A 17,000-nucleotide genomic window follows, 5' to 3' on the forward strand; every position below is an offset into this window, starting at 1 on the left:
CACTATTTCAGATCAGTTTATTTAAACGTTTCCCTTTCAATAAATAGAAGATAAAACTCCCAGAAGTGTAATACAAAAGCAGTCACTACTGGCTCCTGTGCACTTAGGACTGTGCAACAGTCTGCAAAGCAGGCAGCCAGGGGCAGTGTACCACAGCCAGCCAGTCAGCCAGCCAGCCAGCCAGCCACCTTTTGAGGGCAAAACCAGACAAGTCTCAGAACAGAAGTGTCATTTCTGAGTTCTACTTCTGGGCCCCTTACGTGCTGAATACAAATGTTGAATACTCCTTTAGGATTCAGCCCCCACTAGACTGTTTCATTTCTGGGGCCAGGCTGCTGTCCTCTCTTTGTAGCCACGCCCAGCAAGGTCAGGACTCTGAGCAGCCTTCCCATCTATTAGACCAAGTCCTGAGATGCTGGAGAGCTTGAAGCTGGCTCCCTACCTAACCTTACCCAGTGTCATTTCAGGGACTGCGTGGTGTGCTTGGCAGGCAGGCCAGACTGCTGCACAGCAGTGTGGACAAGCCTTGATTACTTCTGGAAAAGTCGATGACATTACAGGAGCCCAGATTCTGAGGTGCTGGTGACACATGGGACTTAGTGCTTTGGTGAGGGCTTTTGGCACTAAGTGGTATCGGGGGTGGGGAGGACCCCCAGCAGGAGGGCAGAGTCCAGCCCGCGTACTTTCACTCAGACCTTCTCTGAGATGGAGAACTCTGTTTCCCATGTGTGGGCAGAAAGGCACTGTGTGCTTCTCCTAATGCTCACAGAATGACAGCTGGCTCCTGGGTCTCTGCATGGCCAGGACAAATGACCAGGAGAGGTGAAGGGACTCTTCTAGGTCTGGGTCACTGTGGACCAAGGGTGTCCCCAGATACACCTATCAGCCTGCAGATGGTCATAGGGGTCGGGCTGCTCGACAGAGGTGAGAAGAGGGGCCGGAGTGTACCTGAGAAGGGGGTCTCAGGGAAGATAAAAAGCAGCGACCCATCTGTGGCACTGTAGAATGACAGATGGCCAGCTTCGTAGTCCAGAAAAATCCCCACACGCTTGGGAGGCTCCCGTAGTGGGGAGAAGGCCGGCTCATTGGAATTGTAGAAACTCCCCAGGAACACCAGGATCCAGAACCCATTGCCCGCAGACAGCTCCCCCTTCTCCTTCCTGTTGACCGTTTCTTTACACACGCCAAGCGCCCAGCTGGTTTGGTCCCCGACTTCTACCTCCCAGTAGTGGCGGCCAGAGGTAATGCGCTCCTGGCCCAGCACGCAGGGGCCGGGGTCAAACCGCTCTGGGCTGTCAGGCAGGGCCTGCCGCTGCTCGCCTCGCTGCACACTCCTCCGGTCCTCAGATAAGACCAGCTCCGGGTTGGCGGTGTCGGGGTCCAGGGTTATGTCCCCTGTGTAAAGGCTGAGGTCAACCAGGCTCCCACGTCAGCCCCCATTGCTCTAGGATCAGTCATATCTTCCCTGGCAGGCCACGGGGCTATTTGCTGGAGCCTGAGCCTTAAGTCTCTACCCTAGTGGAGACCTTCCCTTCCCTGGAGGAAACGCCTAGCTCTGTCTCAACTCTAGGAAGCAGTCCTACATGTGCTTCTGCTATTAGGCATTCTGACTGCATTTTCGTTTACCTTTTGAGAGGGTCTTGTGTAGCCCAGGATGGGGTTGCTGAGTCCAGGATCATCTTCTGCCCCCACCATGTCCTGACCACTTTCCACATTTGCTTTTTCTTTCAATCTCCAACAGAAGACTGGGTTTGGGTTGCAGCTGTCCCCTAGGCCCCACGGCATTCAGGTGGCCCCCAGGGTAACATAGAGCTGCTCAGGAGAAGGGCTGCTGTTTCCTCCCAGTCCCAGTCCCAGCTGATCCCAGCTGATTTCTCGTCTACCTACCTCTCGGTCTGACCCGGCCCACATACGGTCGTCCTTTGGCTAGAAGCGAGGGAGGGCAGCAGTCCCCGGACAGCCAAGACTTTACAGCGGCGTCCATCCCTGGCTCCACAGATGACTTGGCAGTCTGCTTTGCCAGCCCTAAGAGTCCCCTTACTTTACACTTGAACTTATGTTCCTAAGGTGGCTCAGGCGGGGTCTGCTGAGCACTTCAGGACGGTGCTGGCCACCACAAGCCAGCTGTGGGACAGAAGGAATTTCAGCCCCATTCATAGGCTCCAGGGAGAAGACAGGAGGCAGGGGTCAAGTGCTCACATGATCTGGCATACTATACCCACAGAACATACCCTACAAGCTCCTCAAAGGCTGGGTCCAAGGGGACAGTGAGCTGAAGGGACAGTCCTCAGAGAACAGGAGGGCGTGTGCAGTGAGCGCAGGAATGTGTCATGCCTCTCTGCAGCCTTACCTGCCATCACTTCCTTAACTGCAGATTCTTTAGCAAACTGTTAATACTAAGCAAAATGACTCCTGGATTTTGTGAGCCACCTGTTATCACCTAACACGAGAAAGGGGCTATGAGGACTCTGGAGTAAGAGCAGAGAGAAAGAGAGAGAGGTGCATTTCCTGGGTCTGGCACGTAGCATCTGAAGTGGGTCAGTCTGGTGGGACTGGGCCTGATGGGGAGTCGCTCGGATTGGGAAAATACCCACACATGCTATCGTGTCTAAAGCAGAGGGAAGTTTCTAGAACTGGTGTTCTAAGCTACTGAATCCATGTTAAGTCCTGGGGCTCCCAACAGCTCTGCTCCCACGACTGTACACCCACCTCGGAACCTCCGCAGGGTCTCCACCAGCCCTGGGACCCGGCACACGGTCCTCAGCTCCATGGGCACCACTGCTGGAGGCTGCAGCTTCACATCCTGCACCCTACAGGGGACAGCTCAGCTTCATGCTTGCGGCCAGCAGCTGGGCCCCACCCACATCCTGCCCAGATGCCCAGGCTCATACCTGCACAGGGCGTCCTTAATGTCCTGTAGGAGGAAGAAAGTACACACTCAGTACTAAGGCTTGTTACCTGCCTGGTTCTCCCCAGATTACTCTGGCCCCATGTGACAGAGACCCACACAGTGGGTTTGATAACAGCCCAGATACAGGAATGCTGTGGGTTGAGAGCCCTGTGTCGATAGCTCCTGAAGGGGGAGACCAGGTCTAGATCAAGTTCTGCTTCTTCCTCTCACAGCAAGCAATGGGTCACTGTCTACTCTGTCTGCAGAATCCCAAACTGACTCCCCGTCACTCTTAGGATAGGACTGCGTGCCTGCATCCCCTAGATGGGGTGTGCTGTAAGGTCAGGACCTTCACTAGCTAGGAGTCCAGCCTGTGACCCCATTGTGCCCTCCTGCTCCTTCCCCCACCCCTCCTGCAATGTCCCACAGGTGCCGCAACTTGGTCCCATGCCTTGGTATTCCTCCTTCTGTGTCTATTTACCTAATGCAAATGGTATTTCACAGTCAGTGACCAAGCTCTGTCCCTTCCCTCCCTCCCCCAAACCTTAGAACGGAACTGTATTTCAAGACAGAGCCAGGCTGTCAAAAAATGCTATTATATACATCCCTGTATAGAGAAGCCCCATACCCCCCCTGCCCCCCAGCATACCACTGCTCTTGGTTAACAGTCTTAGTTAGACGGTAAGGCCTACTGCTGGAGACTCAGCACACAGTGGTTGCAGGTCACAGCAAAACCAACTCGAATTGACCTGGAAATTCGATCCCTGATTGGCTAGCTTCCGTAGTACCAAAATCTTAAAGGGCCTCACTCAGAGGTTGACCATGGTGTAATGCCAAGGCAAGATGTGCCCACAGCTACAACAGTGGCCTGGAGGCTATGGCGTAATCAACTGCTTTCACTGCGTGTGAGGCCTGCTCCACAGGAGGAAGGAATTCATCCCTGGTATGGCTGGGGAGGCCGCAGGCCCTAGAGGGAACCTATTACTGTTGTTTTGTTAAACAGGCATCTGTCAGCTACCTCCAAAGACTCATGCTTCTATCCACAGACAATACTGCTCTCGCCTTGTCTAGAGAAGCTTGTCTCTCCAGTGCGCAGCAGTCAACGCAGAGCATCAGAACTAGTTAAAGTGCCAAGACGAATGGCAACATCCAGCCCTACGTGGGTCACTTGTGTCTGCATGCACATACGCACCAGGCTCCCCACCACAGCAAGCGGCGAGGGAGAGTGGGGTGGAGGGGAGAGCCATGAGATGCTGTTTTCTGGACATGGCCCTCAGGAACTCACAGAAGCTGCGGTCACCCGTACAAGACCAAGCCAGTCAGTGAGCCCGGCACGAGTGAGCCCGGCACGAGTGGGGAAGTTAAGGCACTGGCAGGTTGTCCAGCATATATGGGCAACACAGACTGGACTCGGTGGGTCAGCTAAATAAAGACAGTGAGGGACAGAGGACAAGACGGGGACAAAAGCATGTGCTGAGGGTTCTGGGGAGGGGAGCTGGAGCGGACATGCTCTAGATCTACTGCAGGGGTGTATGAAACTTAGAGAACCAATAAAACATTTAAAAAAATCACTGTTAGTGTCAATCACTTCAAGTCTTATTGTTAAGCACGTCTAACATTCATTTTCCTGAAGATTCACAACATTTACTCCCTAACTGGCAGCTGCTGGACTCCCTTGCTACCCTAGCTGCCCAAATGTCATCTCAGCACACCACACGTCCACAACTATGCAAAGACTGCAACACAATTAGCAACAACAGCCTAAGACTCGGCCTTCAGGAACTCGGGGTAGCACGCCCCCTGGTGGCCTAGTGGGCGGCTGCGACTGCTGTTAACTGATAGAAAATCCTGTCTCTACTTCAAATGGCTGTTCAGTTCCCGTGGTATGTGGTGGGTTCAGAGGCACCCTCCTGTCTGTTTCTCTAGGATTCCAACAGGTCAACAAAAGACTCCCTTCTAGTGGTCTCTTTTCACCTCATTTAGTGACACCGGCTGAGCTGGTGCTATCTGAAAAGAAGCAACAGAGACAGTGGATGTTGCCTGGTTAGCTGACTGAGAAGGAAGGGGGGCAATATGCAGTGGGATAGAAAGAGAGAGGACAATAAGATTTAGCTAAAACAAAAAACAAAAAAACAAATGGATTTAAGATACCAGAAACCTCAGGCCCTGGCCACCAGCAAGAGATCTGGGGAAATGTCAAAGCTCTACAGTCAAAGGTCTGAGTGAGATGTTGGGCCAAGAGCTCGGCACTGGCTGGTGTTGGGGGGGGGGGGGAGTTCAAGGAATTCTCACCCCGGGCTGGCCCAGAGCTACAGTACCGCCTGCAACAGGGTGGCAGAGCAGTCTCCACTCCCTAGGCCAACGGGACTGTGACACTTGCAGGTCCAAGGCCTACACGCAGGGACACCTGAGTACCACGTGCTGCTGCTCACCCCTGCCAAACACAAAGAGAAACAGAAGCTCCTGCCAACCCAGAGTCTGTCTCTCTGGAGCAGTCTCTATGACAGACGACTGTGATTGGTGACAACCCAGAGTCTGTCTCTCTGGGGCAATCTCTATGACAGACGACTATGATTGGTGACAACCCAGAGTCTGTCTCGCTGGGGCAGTCTCTATGACAGACGACTATGATTGGTGACAACCCAGAATCTGTCTCTCTGGGGCAGTCTCTATGACAGACGACTGTGATTGGTGACAACCCAGACTCTCTGTCTCTCTGGAGCAGTCTCTAAGACAGACAACTGTGATTGGTGACAACCCAGACTCTCTGTCTCTCTGGAGCAGTCTCTATGACAGACGACTGTGATTGGTGACAACCCAGAGTCTGTCTCTCTGGAGCAGTCTCTATGACAGACGACTGTGATTGGTGACAACCCGGAGTCTGTCTCTCTGGGGCAGTCTCTATGACAGACGACTGTGATTGATGACAACCCAGAGTCTGTCTCTCTGGGGCAGTCTCTATGACAGACGACTATGATTGGTGACAACCCAGAATCTGTCTCGCTGAGGCAGTCTCTATGACAGAAGACTGTGATTGGTGACTTGCACAGGACAGACATGCAGAGGAGTGACAAGCGAGAACATGGGAGAAGATGGAGGTCTCTGAACCAGGAGAGAGGCCTTGAGAGACACCAACCTCTATTATTTGTTTGTGGTGACTGTCCTCCTAGATATGGCATAGACATTTGGTCCCTGTGAAGCTGCTGAGAGGTGGCATGGCCTCTAAGAGGTGCAATCTAAAAGGAAGTGTGGGGGCCTACTCTTGGGAGGAAGTGCTAATACAGTTCACAAGGGGCCCGGATAGCCCTTATAAGAGCGCATCGGTCTTTTCTTCTCCAGCCTCCTGGCTCACCAAGCCATCGCCCTCGTTCAGGTCCTCACAGTATGACATCAGTGCAGTAATGACACACCCAACGTGCCACGCCCCAGCTGCCAGCCGTTTGGACTTTGGGCCCCTTGAGTGTCTCATGGCAACAAAATAAGTTAACACACTAACCCCATTGAGGCCCTGGCCCTCCGCTTCTGGCCCCTAGAATCATAAGGAAATAAAGTTCTGCAAGTAAGCCCTCAGCCTACGGTACCTCTCGTATCAGTGGGGCAGGGCAGCGCATGAGGCCAGCCAGCTGCCACAGGCCTTGGCCTTTTTGCCACAGACATGATAAATAACATGTCCCTGTCATGGGGAATGTTCCTGCAGATACGATCATACTTTCAAGTTGCTAAAAAGGAGGGCTGTGAAGGTGAGTTCCCTGGGAAACACGGGAGGGCGCACGTGCAAGGGCCTGGAGCTCAAGGGGCCTGGTGTGGGCAAAGCCGCACCAATCTGTCCCTTACCATCTGGAAGCAGGAATGCTGGGGTCCCAGTAATCGCATGGCCTGGGGCAAGGGTGGTACAGCAAGGCCTTCCTTGCTGGGATGATGGGAGAGCCTGGCCTCCAAGGTAGGGAAGGGGCCCTCAGACACATCTGTTGAGGATAAAATATTAACCTGTGCTATAGAGCACACAGACCATAGATGGGTTCCATGTCCCCAGCCCTCATCTCTGAGTGACAATTGCCCAGAAGGCCATAGGAGACCTCACCAGGCCTTAGAGATCTGGCAGAAGGACTGTGCAAATAAGAGCGTAACCCCCTCAGGCTCCTTCTTCACCACAGCCAATGACTAGCAGCAGCTCACAGGGACAGAATGAAGCAAGGCCTGCTCTCCTAACCCCAAGACGTGGGCATAACCCACCCAGCACGTGGCAAAGGCTCTCCCAGGGAAGCTTAGTAAGAGTGGGGACCAGGGGGAAGAGATGTGGGTGGGGAGCAGGTGAGAGACAAACAGGACAAGGATGGGGGACAGACACAGGTGATGTGAAATGAGTGGACGGCTGAAATGACCAGACACAGCGATGAATCCAAATTTGGTGCTCACACAAACCCCGGCACCCCCATTTCCAAGTCACCCCCTCTTCCGATGGTTTTCCAGCATTTTGTTTTCCTATAGCCCAGGAGGCTGACACTGGTTAACAGTCTATACCCTACCATATCTGATGCACCACAAGACAGTTTGGTGTTTCCTATTTACTGTCTGTACCAGTAAGTCTCCCTAGCTACAAACAAGAGTGTGGGCATCCCATCAGGGGTACATCACTCAAAACCCAACGTGGTCCTTTCCCTAGCAACACACAGCAATGTATATCCATCTTCAAGGAGGAGCAGGGCCTGTGAGGCCTTCTCCCACAACTAAGATTTAGATGGGCTCAGCACTCAAAAAAAGACAAAAAGATCAGGTGAGAGGCACACCAGTGACCCTGGTTTAATCAGTGCAGAGGCTTTAGCAAACGGAGAAACGTCACACTGTACCCCAGAAATAAAATGCCCATCCTCATTAGCTGTCAGTTAAACACACGAGACACACCCAGCACCCCCACCCCAGGCAGGGCTTCTCCTTGCTTCCTGCCTGCCAGGGACTCTGCCTCACTGACACAGGCCTCAGTCTTCATTCCTCTCTGCTCCCCTCATCCTGCCTCAGGGAGCTCACAGAGCTTTTTCTGTCTGTCAGGCTCTAACCATGACAGCTCAGGAAAGGCTGAGACTCCCATGCATCCCTTCCCAGTGAGGAAGTCCTGCTGTGTACCTAGCATCTGGGCTCCAGAGGGAACACACCAAGTCTGTCCTGCATGCAAGGCCGAGGGTCAGTCTCAGATCCCCGGATCTATATACCAGGTAGATGGCACTGGGGCATGGGGGAGGACCAAGCCCAGTGGAGTCCCTAAGGAAGGGGCCAGTGAACCCCACAGCCCCTATGTGACCTCCCAGCAGTCACCTCTGAATCTCATCAATGCCCACTGGACAAACAGGGAGACTGAGGCCCTGAGCCTGCTGAAGGGCCCTGGAGCTAAGAGCCATGCTTCATGGTCATATAGACCACCCTGGGACAATGTGGGGGACACGGAGAGAAGAGTGGGCTAGAGCTCACATCTTAGGAATAATTCTGAGGGAGGGAGGGAGAGAGGGAGGGAGAGAGGGAGAGAGAGTGTGAATGAGTGTGAGTGTGCGTGTGAGTGTGGGGAAGTGTTGAGGGCTAAGGGACCAGCTATAGTTTGAATGTCTCTCCATATGCACATCAAAATTTACTCCCTACCACGAGGGATTATAAGGAGCACCTTCCTGAGGTGATTTGTCCGGAGGGTTCTGAGAGCCCCTCTCAGAGGCTGTTGTTTGATCTCAGCTTCCCTGTCTCACACTGTTAGAACAGAAAAGGATGGAAACAGCACCCTACAAACACACTTGAGCTGAGCACGGAGGGTAGATCAGAAGCCGAAAGGGCGGAGTCAGAAGTCCTGGTGAGAGCTCTCAAGGCTCTGGGGACAAGGGTGAGTACTTAAAGATCCCTCGAGAAACAAGTCCTATCCTGCCCCTCCCACTAAAGCACACAGCAGCTCAGCCACGTGGACGTGGCTGTGCCTACTGAGGACAGCAGCTGTGGCCAGCCTGAGAAAACGGGAAGCTGTGGGGAGGAAGCAGCGGGGCTGGGGGCAGGGGTGCACACTCGATGTTCCCCTTGGGGACCCCCAGGCCATCCCATCCAGCCCACTCACCTGCAGTAACCCCAGCGCTGGCAGCTGGCAGCGGCTCTCAAGCTCAGAGATGAGGGCTGCCAGCTGAGTGCTCTGCTGGCCGAGCCTCGCGGCGCCTTCGCGCAGGCGCGGTAGCACCTCCAGCTCCTCTTCCTCCAGCTTCTGCAGCAGCTGCTGCTCCTCCTCTGCCAACAGGCGGCGCAGTCTCTCGAACTCGCCCAGCACATTCTGCCGCTGGCTCTCCACCATCTTCTGCAGGGCACAAGAGGGACAGCTGAGGGAGAAACCTCAGGCTAGACCAAGAACTGACCACTTGGAATGTTCACACCCCAAAGCCACCACTCTAGGCTGATCATAGAATATACTACCAGAAGCTGCCTAGACCCCAATATGTGACAGCACATCCAATCTGTCACCTGGAGCTGCCCAGATACCACATGGGGCCATTTACAATCCAAACCCACCACCCCTAGAGCTTTCAGATCTCCAACCTTCTGCCCTTGGCTACCTAGACTCAAGATTCATTCGTGCGGCCAGTTACACTCAGCATCTGTCACACAGGCTCCAAGCCCAACCCCAGGTGTCAGCCAAAGATGCCACCCCAGAGCTAGACAGACTAAATCTACCCCAATGCCAAATACCTTCCTGACTCCTAAATCTACTACTGAGACCTCCCTGTATCTGACGTCCATCCAAATCCACCCTTGGGAATCCTCATGTCTGCTCCCTCTGTAACCCTGAAGTCAAGCACACCAGGACCCCAGGACAGGTCCTGAATGCAGGACAGAATCCAACTTAGCTATCCTATATTACACGCACACGCATACAGTCCGGCTGGCGGGTCTTGGTGAAGCTAGTCTGGCCACCGGCTACTGACTCGACCCACTGACTCGACCTCCTTCACCCCAGACCCAGCACCTGCCTGCCACAAGGCACAGGTCTCCTCAGCCTGGGCTTGGAACAGCATCGCATCCTCCATTTGTTTCCGCAGGTGCTCCAGTGACTTCTCCAGCCTCCCCTGGTGGGACGGAGACCAGGCGGGGCCATGAGAATCCCAAGAGGCATCAGGCCCTCGAAGTGGGGCCCAGACACAGAAGTCTGCCGTTCCCTCCTGACCTCCTATCCTGACCTCTTCCCCACTGGACTGAATGCAATCTGTCCAGACAGCGGTAGGTTGGCAGGTATCTCCTGAATTAGCAGTATCCCCGCTAGTGCGCTTCCTCTTTCCCAAATTCACCGAATATGGCAGTTGAGGTTTCTCCTTATTTTTAGTTTTCAGCCCCACGACCCCGAGCTAGCCCTGCTCACCGCTGCTGCAGACGCTTGTTCTGCGCTCAGTGGGCGTGTCCAGGCTCTCTCAACAGGACACACCTACCAAGCTGGCACAGAAGACCCAGCTTTTCTCCCGTCAAGACATTGTCCCCTCTTCTTTTCATCTGTGGTCACAGGGCTCACAGCATGTCAGAAGCTAAGGCTTTGGTGTGTCCCCCCAAAATTTCACCACCAGGTGGTGGGCTAGACCTTTGGAAGGTGACTGGGACATGAGAGTAAGGCCCTCTGGATAGGATTAGAGTTCCTGCTCCTTCTGGAAATATGAGAACACACCCAGGAGGGGGCCACCTGTGAGCCAGGAAACAGCCCTTATTAGATATGCTTTGACCTTGGACAGCATCCAGGGCCCCCTAAGACAGAAGTGGGGAATGTACCTGGGGGTTTAAACTAGGCATGGCTTCCCACAGCACCCTCCCTCAGGCCCTCAGGGTCTAGCTATATTTTCCTAGGTCTGACCTGGTCCAGGTTCCCTTTCCACTCTCTTGCAGGTTAGTGTGTCACAGAACAGTAAGCATCCCTACGTGTACTTGTCTCCTCTAGGGTCTTTTTATCGATCCAATCCTCATCAACTCCAGGCCTGGACGAGGTGCTGGGGAGACCCCGAAGCCAGCTAAGGAAGGAGGGGTGAAACCTGCTGCCAGCTGGGCTCAGCCTGAAGTCACAGGCCTATCTCAGAGGCTGCCTTGCTGTTGGAGACACCCCACATTCAGCTCGAGATGCCCGGGACTCCTGATGACAAGGAAGAAAAACCTGCCAGGGATGCGGTGTTTCAGAGCACGAGGCAATGGCCTCTTGTGGGCCCAGGATGAGGCCTGCTTCTTTGGCTCAAGCAACTCGTGATGTCTACAATTACTCTTAGTACTTATTATTTTCTTTATCTATTTACTATTCTTTCTCCCTCTCCCTCTCTTTCTCTCTCGATTAAACTGATATTTAGTGACCTGGCCAGATCTAGTAGGAGCCTGCTTGATATCCAGAAATTAGATGTAACATATAATACTGAAGTGAAGGCTGCTCATGAATTCAAGAGCAGTGTGTGTTGCAGTCACTCTAGGTGGAAATGAAAGTAGCTCAGAGCCATTGGCAGAGAGGAGTAATTCTACTGCTTTTCCCCCAGTCTTAGTCTCAATTTCGTATAATAAAAATAGGACATTTCTGTTATGAAATTGAGGATGGAATAACATACGGGTATTTCCCAGAAATTTAGCAATGGGTTCCTTGGATTCAGGGATATGGTGGTGGTGGTCCCTAGGAATTCCCTATACAGGCTGGGTGGTAAGATTGATTTTGTAGACAGACAGATGGGGTCCAAAAATTATAAAAACTGCAGGGTCAGTAGGATCTCTTTTGCCCTTTATGATACTGTTTTGTCTCACATACATCTGAAAGATATTGATTTTGTAACTGCAATACTATTGCCCCCGACCTCACTGGAGACTGGTGGTCAGGACATATAAATATTGTGCTTGCTGTAAAATTTTTATGTCTGAGATTGTATAGTTCCCTTTTATTTGTTCTAAATTTGTATTGCTCTGTGTCACAAGAAAATGTTGGCACAGGAAAATAAAGAAGCATTTACCCACTCCCCTATGAATTTAGTAACCCAATTTCCTTGTAGGATTTCAATAAAAGACTGGGACTGAGTCTAGTCTAGGTGAGCATCCTGACTCCTGAGTTCAAGGGCTCAAAAAAAAAACAGCCTGTCAGTATTGTATCTCAATTGTGTGCTTTCTTATTCGCCTACCAAGTATCTCTAGTCCTTGACAACCCTAGACTCTTGTCGCGCGAGGCTGGACCCCTGCACCTTACTCTTGAAAATTCAGGCGTATCCCATCACTCCGCCCCCATCATTGCCTACACGTCCAGGCTACGTTCCAAGCTCGTAGTCTTGGAACTAGACTGAGTCTTCCCTGCGTTTTCTCCTGGAATCCAGGACCTCGTGCATGCTATGAAGTTCTAGCCCTCTTTTTTAGTTTGCAAAGGGTCTTACACTGGCTTTGAGTTTATAGTAGGCGCTGAACTTTGGTTTTCCTGCCTCAGCCTCTGTAGTAGCTGGGATAACAGATAGAAGCAACCACTCCCAGCCATTTCTCATTAAAAAAAAAAATCTTTATTATTTTGATCATGAATGTCAGCAAGTGGGATGTGCACTTAAGTGGCCAGGCCTGTAGAGGCCACAGGTCGGATCCCCTTAGAGCTGGAGTCACAGGCAGCTGAACTCCATCAGGAGCAGTATTTTTAAATAGCTGTGAAGCAGCAGCAGCATGTGTACGCTTCAGCGAAGGCCTCAAGCTCTGGCTGCATGCAACCTTACCGTTGGTTAGGTATCGATGCAGACTTTCTACCTTGGGTGTGGTGAGAATGCAGTCAAGTCCAGAAGGCTCTGGGACAGGCCTGCTCTCTCTCCTCAGCTCCCAGTTCCTGCCTATCTGAACCCTCCTCCCATCTCTCTGGCTGTACTGGAGAACTGGAGGTTCCCCTCTGGATACTACTCACTCATGGCCCCAGAGCCAGAGCCAAAGAGGGAACTTGTCACCAGAACCATGTAGGCCAACATTCCTAAGAACCTGCGTTCCAAGCTCTAGGGAGTGGAGGGATGGTTCACTGTAGACCCACTGGTCACAGGTAAAAGCTATCTATGATTTATCACCAGAAAGCAGGCTGTGTCCCCACACTCAAACCTGCTCCTGTGCTGTGAGGATGTGGAGGAGAGGCTTCTGAACAGCCACAGATACCTAAGTGCAGAAGACAGAGCACCAATTCTGCAAGACGGAGACACCCTCTCTGCCATTAGCCTCCTATTTCCTAGTCAGGTTCACAAGGTCTCTTTCTGGTAACGCCACACCTTTTGAGATAAAAGGCCCAGGGTAACTGCTTCTCTGAGTTTTTCTTGCTCTTGTGTGAAGCCCTATGCAAGAGAAATTTAAAGTTGTTACTTAAGCTGTAACTTTTCCTGATGATCTGTCCTGTAAGTTTGTTAAGTTCAGACAATGAACCTACCAGGGCAAAGGTTTTCTTCTTTGGCAATAGAGCATCTTTAGTATTGTCCCTTCAGGGCTTATCATGTCACTTGTGGAGAGACGTGGGTCCCTTTCAGCACCATCAAGGGACTTGTGGGGGCAGAAAGGTAAACTGATACACCAATCGGGTAAACCGGGTATGGTCCAAATAAAATGAAAATTACAAGGATGATCTCTGTTTATAAGCTCCAAACCTTTGTGCTAAAATCCAAAGCAAAAGAGACTTGGTGCCTGGTTTATTCTGGTTACCCGAGTTCATGCTGTGATGGTAACATACTGGCGGAGTATCAACTCTGACACAGGCCAAACTGTTGATGTGACAGTGGGACCCTTCACAAGTTCTCCCAGCTGACTCAGGACTGACTACCAACACCCGGTTTTTCTCAGAATGCACGTGCATCTCATCCTGAAATAAGACAGGCTACATCCCGACCCGCTCACAGGATCAAGTTAACTGTAACTCACATTCCCTCAACTCAGGGCAGGGCAGTAACGGGTCATCCCTTCGCACTGGGCATGGGCCGGATGCACCCAATGGAACGCACCTTGAGGTCGTCGGCCGCCTCCTGCAGCGGTCGCACCCGGTGAGTCCAGTGCTCCGAGCGCTCGCAGGTGGGGCACAGGAGGCTGAGGTCGTCGCCGCAGAAGGTGGTCAGCGGCTCGCGGTGCTCCGCACAGACGCCCTGCGGGACCGGCGAAGGCGGGTGCAGGCGCCGTGCCATTTCTGCCATTTTGGCGAGCGGGCGGTTGGGCCGTAGGTTTCTCTGCGTCGACAGCTCGCGGCACTCGGGGCACGCGTAGGGACCCTCGGGCTGGCCCCAGCACCGCCGGATGCACTCACGGCAGAAGTTGTGGCCGCAGTCGGTCATCACCGGGTCAGTGAAGTAATCAAGGCAGATGGCGCAGGTGGCCTCCTCCTGGAGGTTGGTGGACAAGTCTGGGGCGGCCATGGTTCTGGCGTCTGCTCCTGGATCAGGCTCTTCGTGGTGCAAGGGGAGCAGGCTACTCCGCGGAGAACGCAGCGGGCGCGAGCCGGGAGCAGGTAGCAGCACTCTCAGCCTCCTGGGTAGTGGGTACTTCCGGCACTTGGCTCGCACATTTCCGCCGGAAGAGGAACCGCGGCGGAAGCAGGAAATTGGTTTTTATTATATTTGAGAACCTGCTTTTGTCTTGGATTGGCCACAGTTCGGCTCCGGGGTGGGATCGAATTATAGTGCAAGAGATCGCATTTTCTTGGTGACATGTTTCCGCTGGTGGTGTCCCCGCTCCCCCAGCCCCGGGTGTTGCAAACTTTGGCTGTGGGTTCTGTAGACACTCTCTTGTGCACTGTGTAAAAACATTCGCCGGGTCAATAAAATGGCCAATGAGCTTAGGCTGGAAATCAGAAGGTGGGATATCTGGAAAAGAGAGGGGGCGGGGTGGATGCTGGGAATCGACACAGGCGGAACTTTGGCCTTAGAACGCTGATGGAGATAGCAGCAAAAACTGAGGACCAGGTAACCAGCTACAAGTGGCAGAACTAGAATAGAGTAGAGTAGAATAGAATAACGGGATGATTAACGTATGCACTAGTGAGAGAACTACTCAACGCTTATGATCGACTGCGGCCACAACTTCTGCCGCGAGTGCACCCGGTTGCTGGGGCCAGCATCTTTGAGAAGTTCTGGACAGCGGGAGCTAGACTAGAAAGCCAGGCACGGCTACTTTAAGATATCCCGTAGCGGCAGTCGGTAAGCAACTGTGGGTAGCGAGCCGGAACGCACCCCAGCCTGCATCGGCAGTGGCCCGGGCGGTCTTGCACTCCCGCGGCTGCTGAGAGTCAGGCAGCGGCATGCTACGAGCCTCTGGCGTGTCCCGCCGGTGAGCAGCTTCTCAGAGCTGCGCGAACTAAGCGCAGTTTGCGACCCAGAGCTGGGGCAAGTAGGCCTGCCTGGCTTCCAGCCGGTGGCTGCAGGTAAAGACCTAAAGCCCTTGATAAGATCGAGGCGGCCTGGCCAAGGGCCGGCAGAAGGTGGAACCAATGGGGCAGCCTCCTGAACTGAGCTGGGGGGGTGAAGTTAGCCTTCATCTACACTTACTGGTCTATGGAGCCTGTAGATTCACTATGCGGCAAAAGGAACATTTTCCCGCAGCTGATGTGGGACTAAAAAGCCCCAAACTTCTGAACTGGTAATGTATTCAGTTTGGAGGAAAAAAAAGAGGAAAGAGACTAAATATAAAACATTGTAGATAAATATCGTTTAAAATTGGTAAATCAAAGACCTTAAGGAGAGAGAGAGATTAAAGGAAAAAGTATTTTCTATGTTAAAAATGGAAAGAAACTCAGTGGCACAGGACATCTAGGTTCCATATAATTTTGCTATACATACCAGCATAGAAATTTTTTTTCAGTAGCAATTACAATTTTATATGTCCTTTTAAAGAGAGATAAAAAGAAAGCAGACTTACATAAGGAAAGGACTGGAAGATGGAATGGTAGGATACAGGCCTAAGAAGAAAAATTAGAAAAAATTATAAATAAAAATGAGGAAAATTCTAAAGTAGAAGAGATACAAGAAGAAATGAAAAATGGAGACAGGCATAAAAAGAAATTGGAAATATTTATAAATAAAAATGAAAACACTAAAATAGTAGAGCTACAAGAAGAAAAAAATGTAAAAAATGGAGATGGGCCTTAGAAGAAAAATTAGAAACAATTATAATTAGAATTGAGAACGGTAGTAAGATTAGACAGAAGAAAGACCAGAACATACAGTACCATCTTGTAATGAGGCTGAAAAAGGCAGTCTGTATCTGTTAAAGAACCTAAAATGGTTTTCTCAGACTTGATGAAGGGATTGGAGATGGAAGAAACCCACAGTTATCAAGAGTTTGAGTGGAAACTTACAGAAGCACGGGATTTGAGAAAGGTTAAGGAAGCAGTAATGAGCAATGGCTTACATTCACCATCTGTAATAACCGGGCCACACAAAATCATATAACTCCAAAGGACTCGAGATTTGATGCCAGCCGTTTTAGAGCCTGGACCTCAGTTACAATGGCTGGCGTGGTAGAAAGATGAGGCTTCGATCTTGGAGCAATGAAATGGGACCGGAGGCATCCCAGTGTCTGGGATCAGTTACTGGGTGAAGGCCTGTTATAGGACCGGAGGCATCCCAGTGTCTGGGATCAGTTACTGAGTGAAGGTCTGTTCTGAACTGAGAGTACTGATTACCCTGAGGATGCGGTCCTAGAACAATAATGCCTTACAATAGCCTGGACACAGGGTGGAGCTCAATTGTTTACAAAGATAACCCCAGGTTCCAAGGAATCTTTGAATGACTTTCCTCTAAGATTAACTGTAGCTCTAAATAGAGCAGTATCAGATCCAACTGCCTGAGAAGTTTTAATTGAATCTTTAGCTTTTAATTTTAATGCTAATGCTGAATGCAAAAAGGCTACTAGACATTTAAGGGCCAGATATGTACCTCTTTATAAATGGGTGCGGATATAGAGTTTAATACAATTCAGTGATGGTAGGAAAAACAGCACGAAAAGTCCGTGGCCAAGGCTGTGAAGGAGCACATCGGTCCCTAAAGGTCTGGAGACAAATACTTCCTACAGATCAATTCTTCTATAATCATTCAGGGAAGAAGTTTCCTGTGAAATGTAGATGTGGAAGGAATGGATGTAAGATTCATGAATGTAAGTCATT

The 17,000-nt window shown here is 51.6% G+C and overlaps 1 protein-coding gene across 2 annotated transcripts; it reads right to left on the reverse strand.

Moving 5' to 3' along the window:
• Window positions 1–14,397, reverse strand: Trim11 (tripartite motif containing 11). 2 transcript variants are annotated; one of them, XM_052194135.1, is made up of 6 exons: window positions 13,852–14,397; window positions 9,877–9,972; window positions 8,976–9,206; window positions 2,892–2,914; window positions 2,710–2,810; window positions 1–1,395 (listed from the first exon to the last, which is right to left on the reverse strand). In XM_052194135.1, the coding sequence occupies exons 1-6, from the start codon at window positions 14,254–14,256 to the stop codon at window positions 848–850; spliced, it is 1,404 nt and encodes a 467-aa protein (XP_052050095.1). In that variant the 5' UTR covers window positions 14,257–14,397; the 3' UTR covers window positions 1–847. The 2 variants fall into 2 exon arrangements, with proteins under 2 accessions (XP_052050095.1, XP_052050096.1); XM_052194136.1 differs by lacking the exon at window positions 9,877–9,972.
• Window positions 14,398–17,000: the final 2,603 nt, after the last annotated feature.

This window comes from Apodemus sylvaticus, chromosome 10, assembly GCF_947179515.1.
Source record: "Apodemus sylvaticus chromosome 10, mApoSyl1.1, whole genome shotgun sequence".
Classification (NCBI taxonomy): Eukaryota; Metazoa; Chordata; class Mammalia; order Rodentia; family Muridae; genus Apodemus; species Apodemus sylvaticus.

Coding starts and splice junctions, on each gene's coding strand:
- Trim11 (XM_052194135.1), bottom strand. CDS start 14,256: ATGGCCGCCCCAGACTTGTCCACCAACCTCCAGGAGGAGGCCACCTGC. Junction 2,915..8,975: donor CAGCGCTGGGGTTACTGCAG/GTGAGTGGGCTG, acceptor TTCCTCCTACAG/GACATTAAGGACGCCCTGTG. Junction 2,811..2,891: donor ATTAAGGACGCCCTGTGCAG/GTATGAGCCTGG, acceptor TGTCCCCTGTAG/GGTGCAGGATGTGAAGCTGC.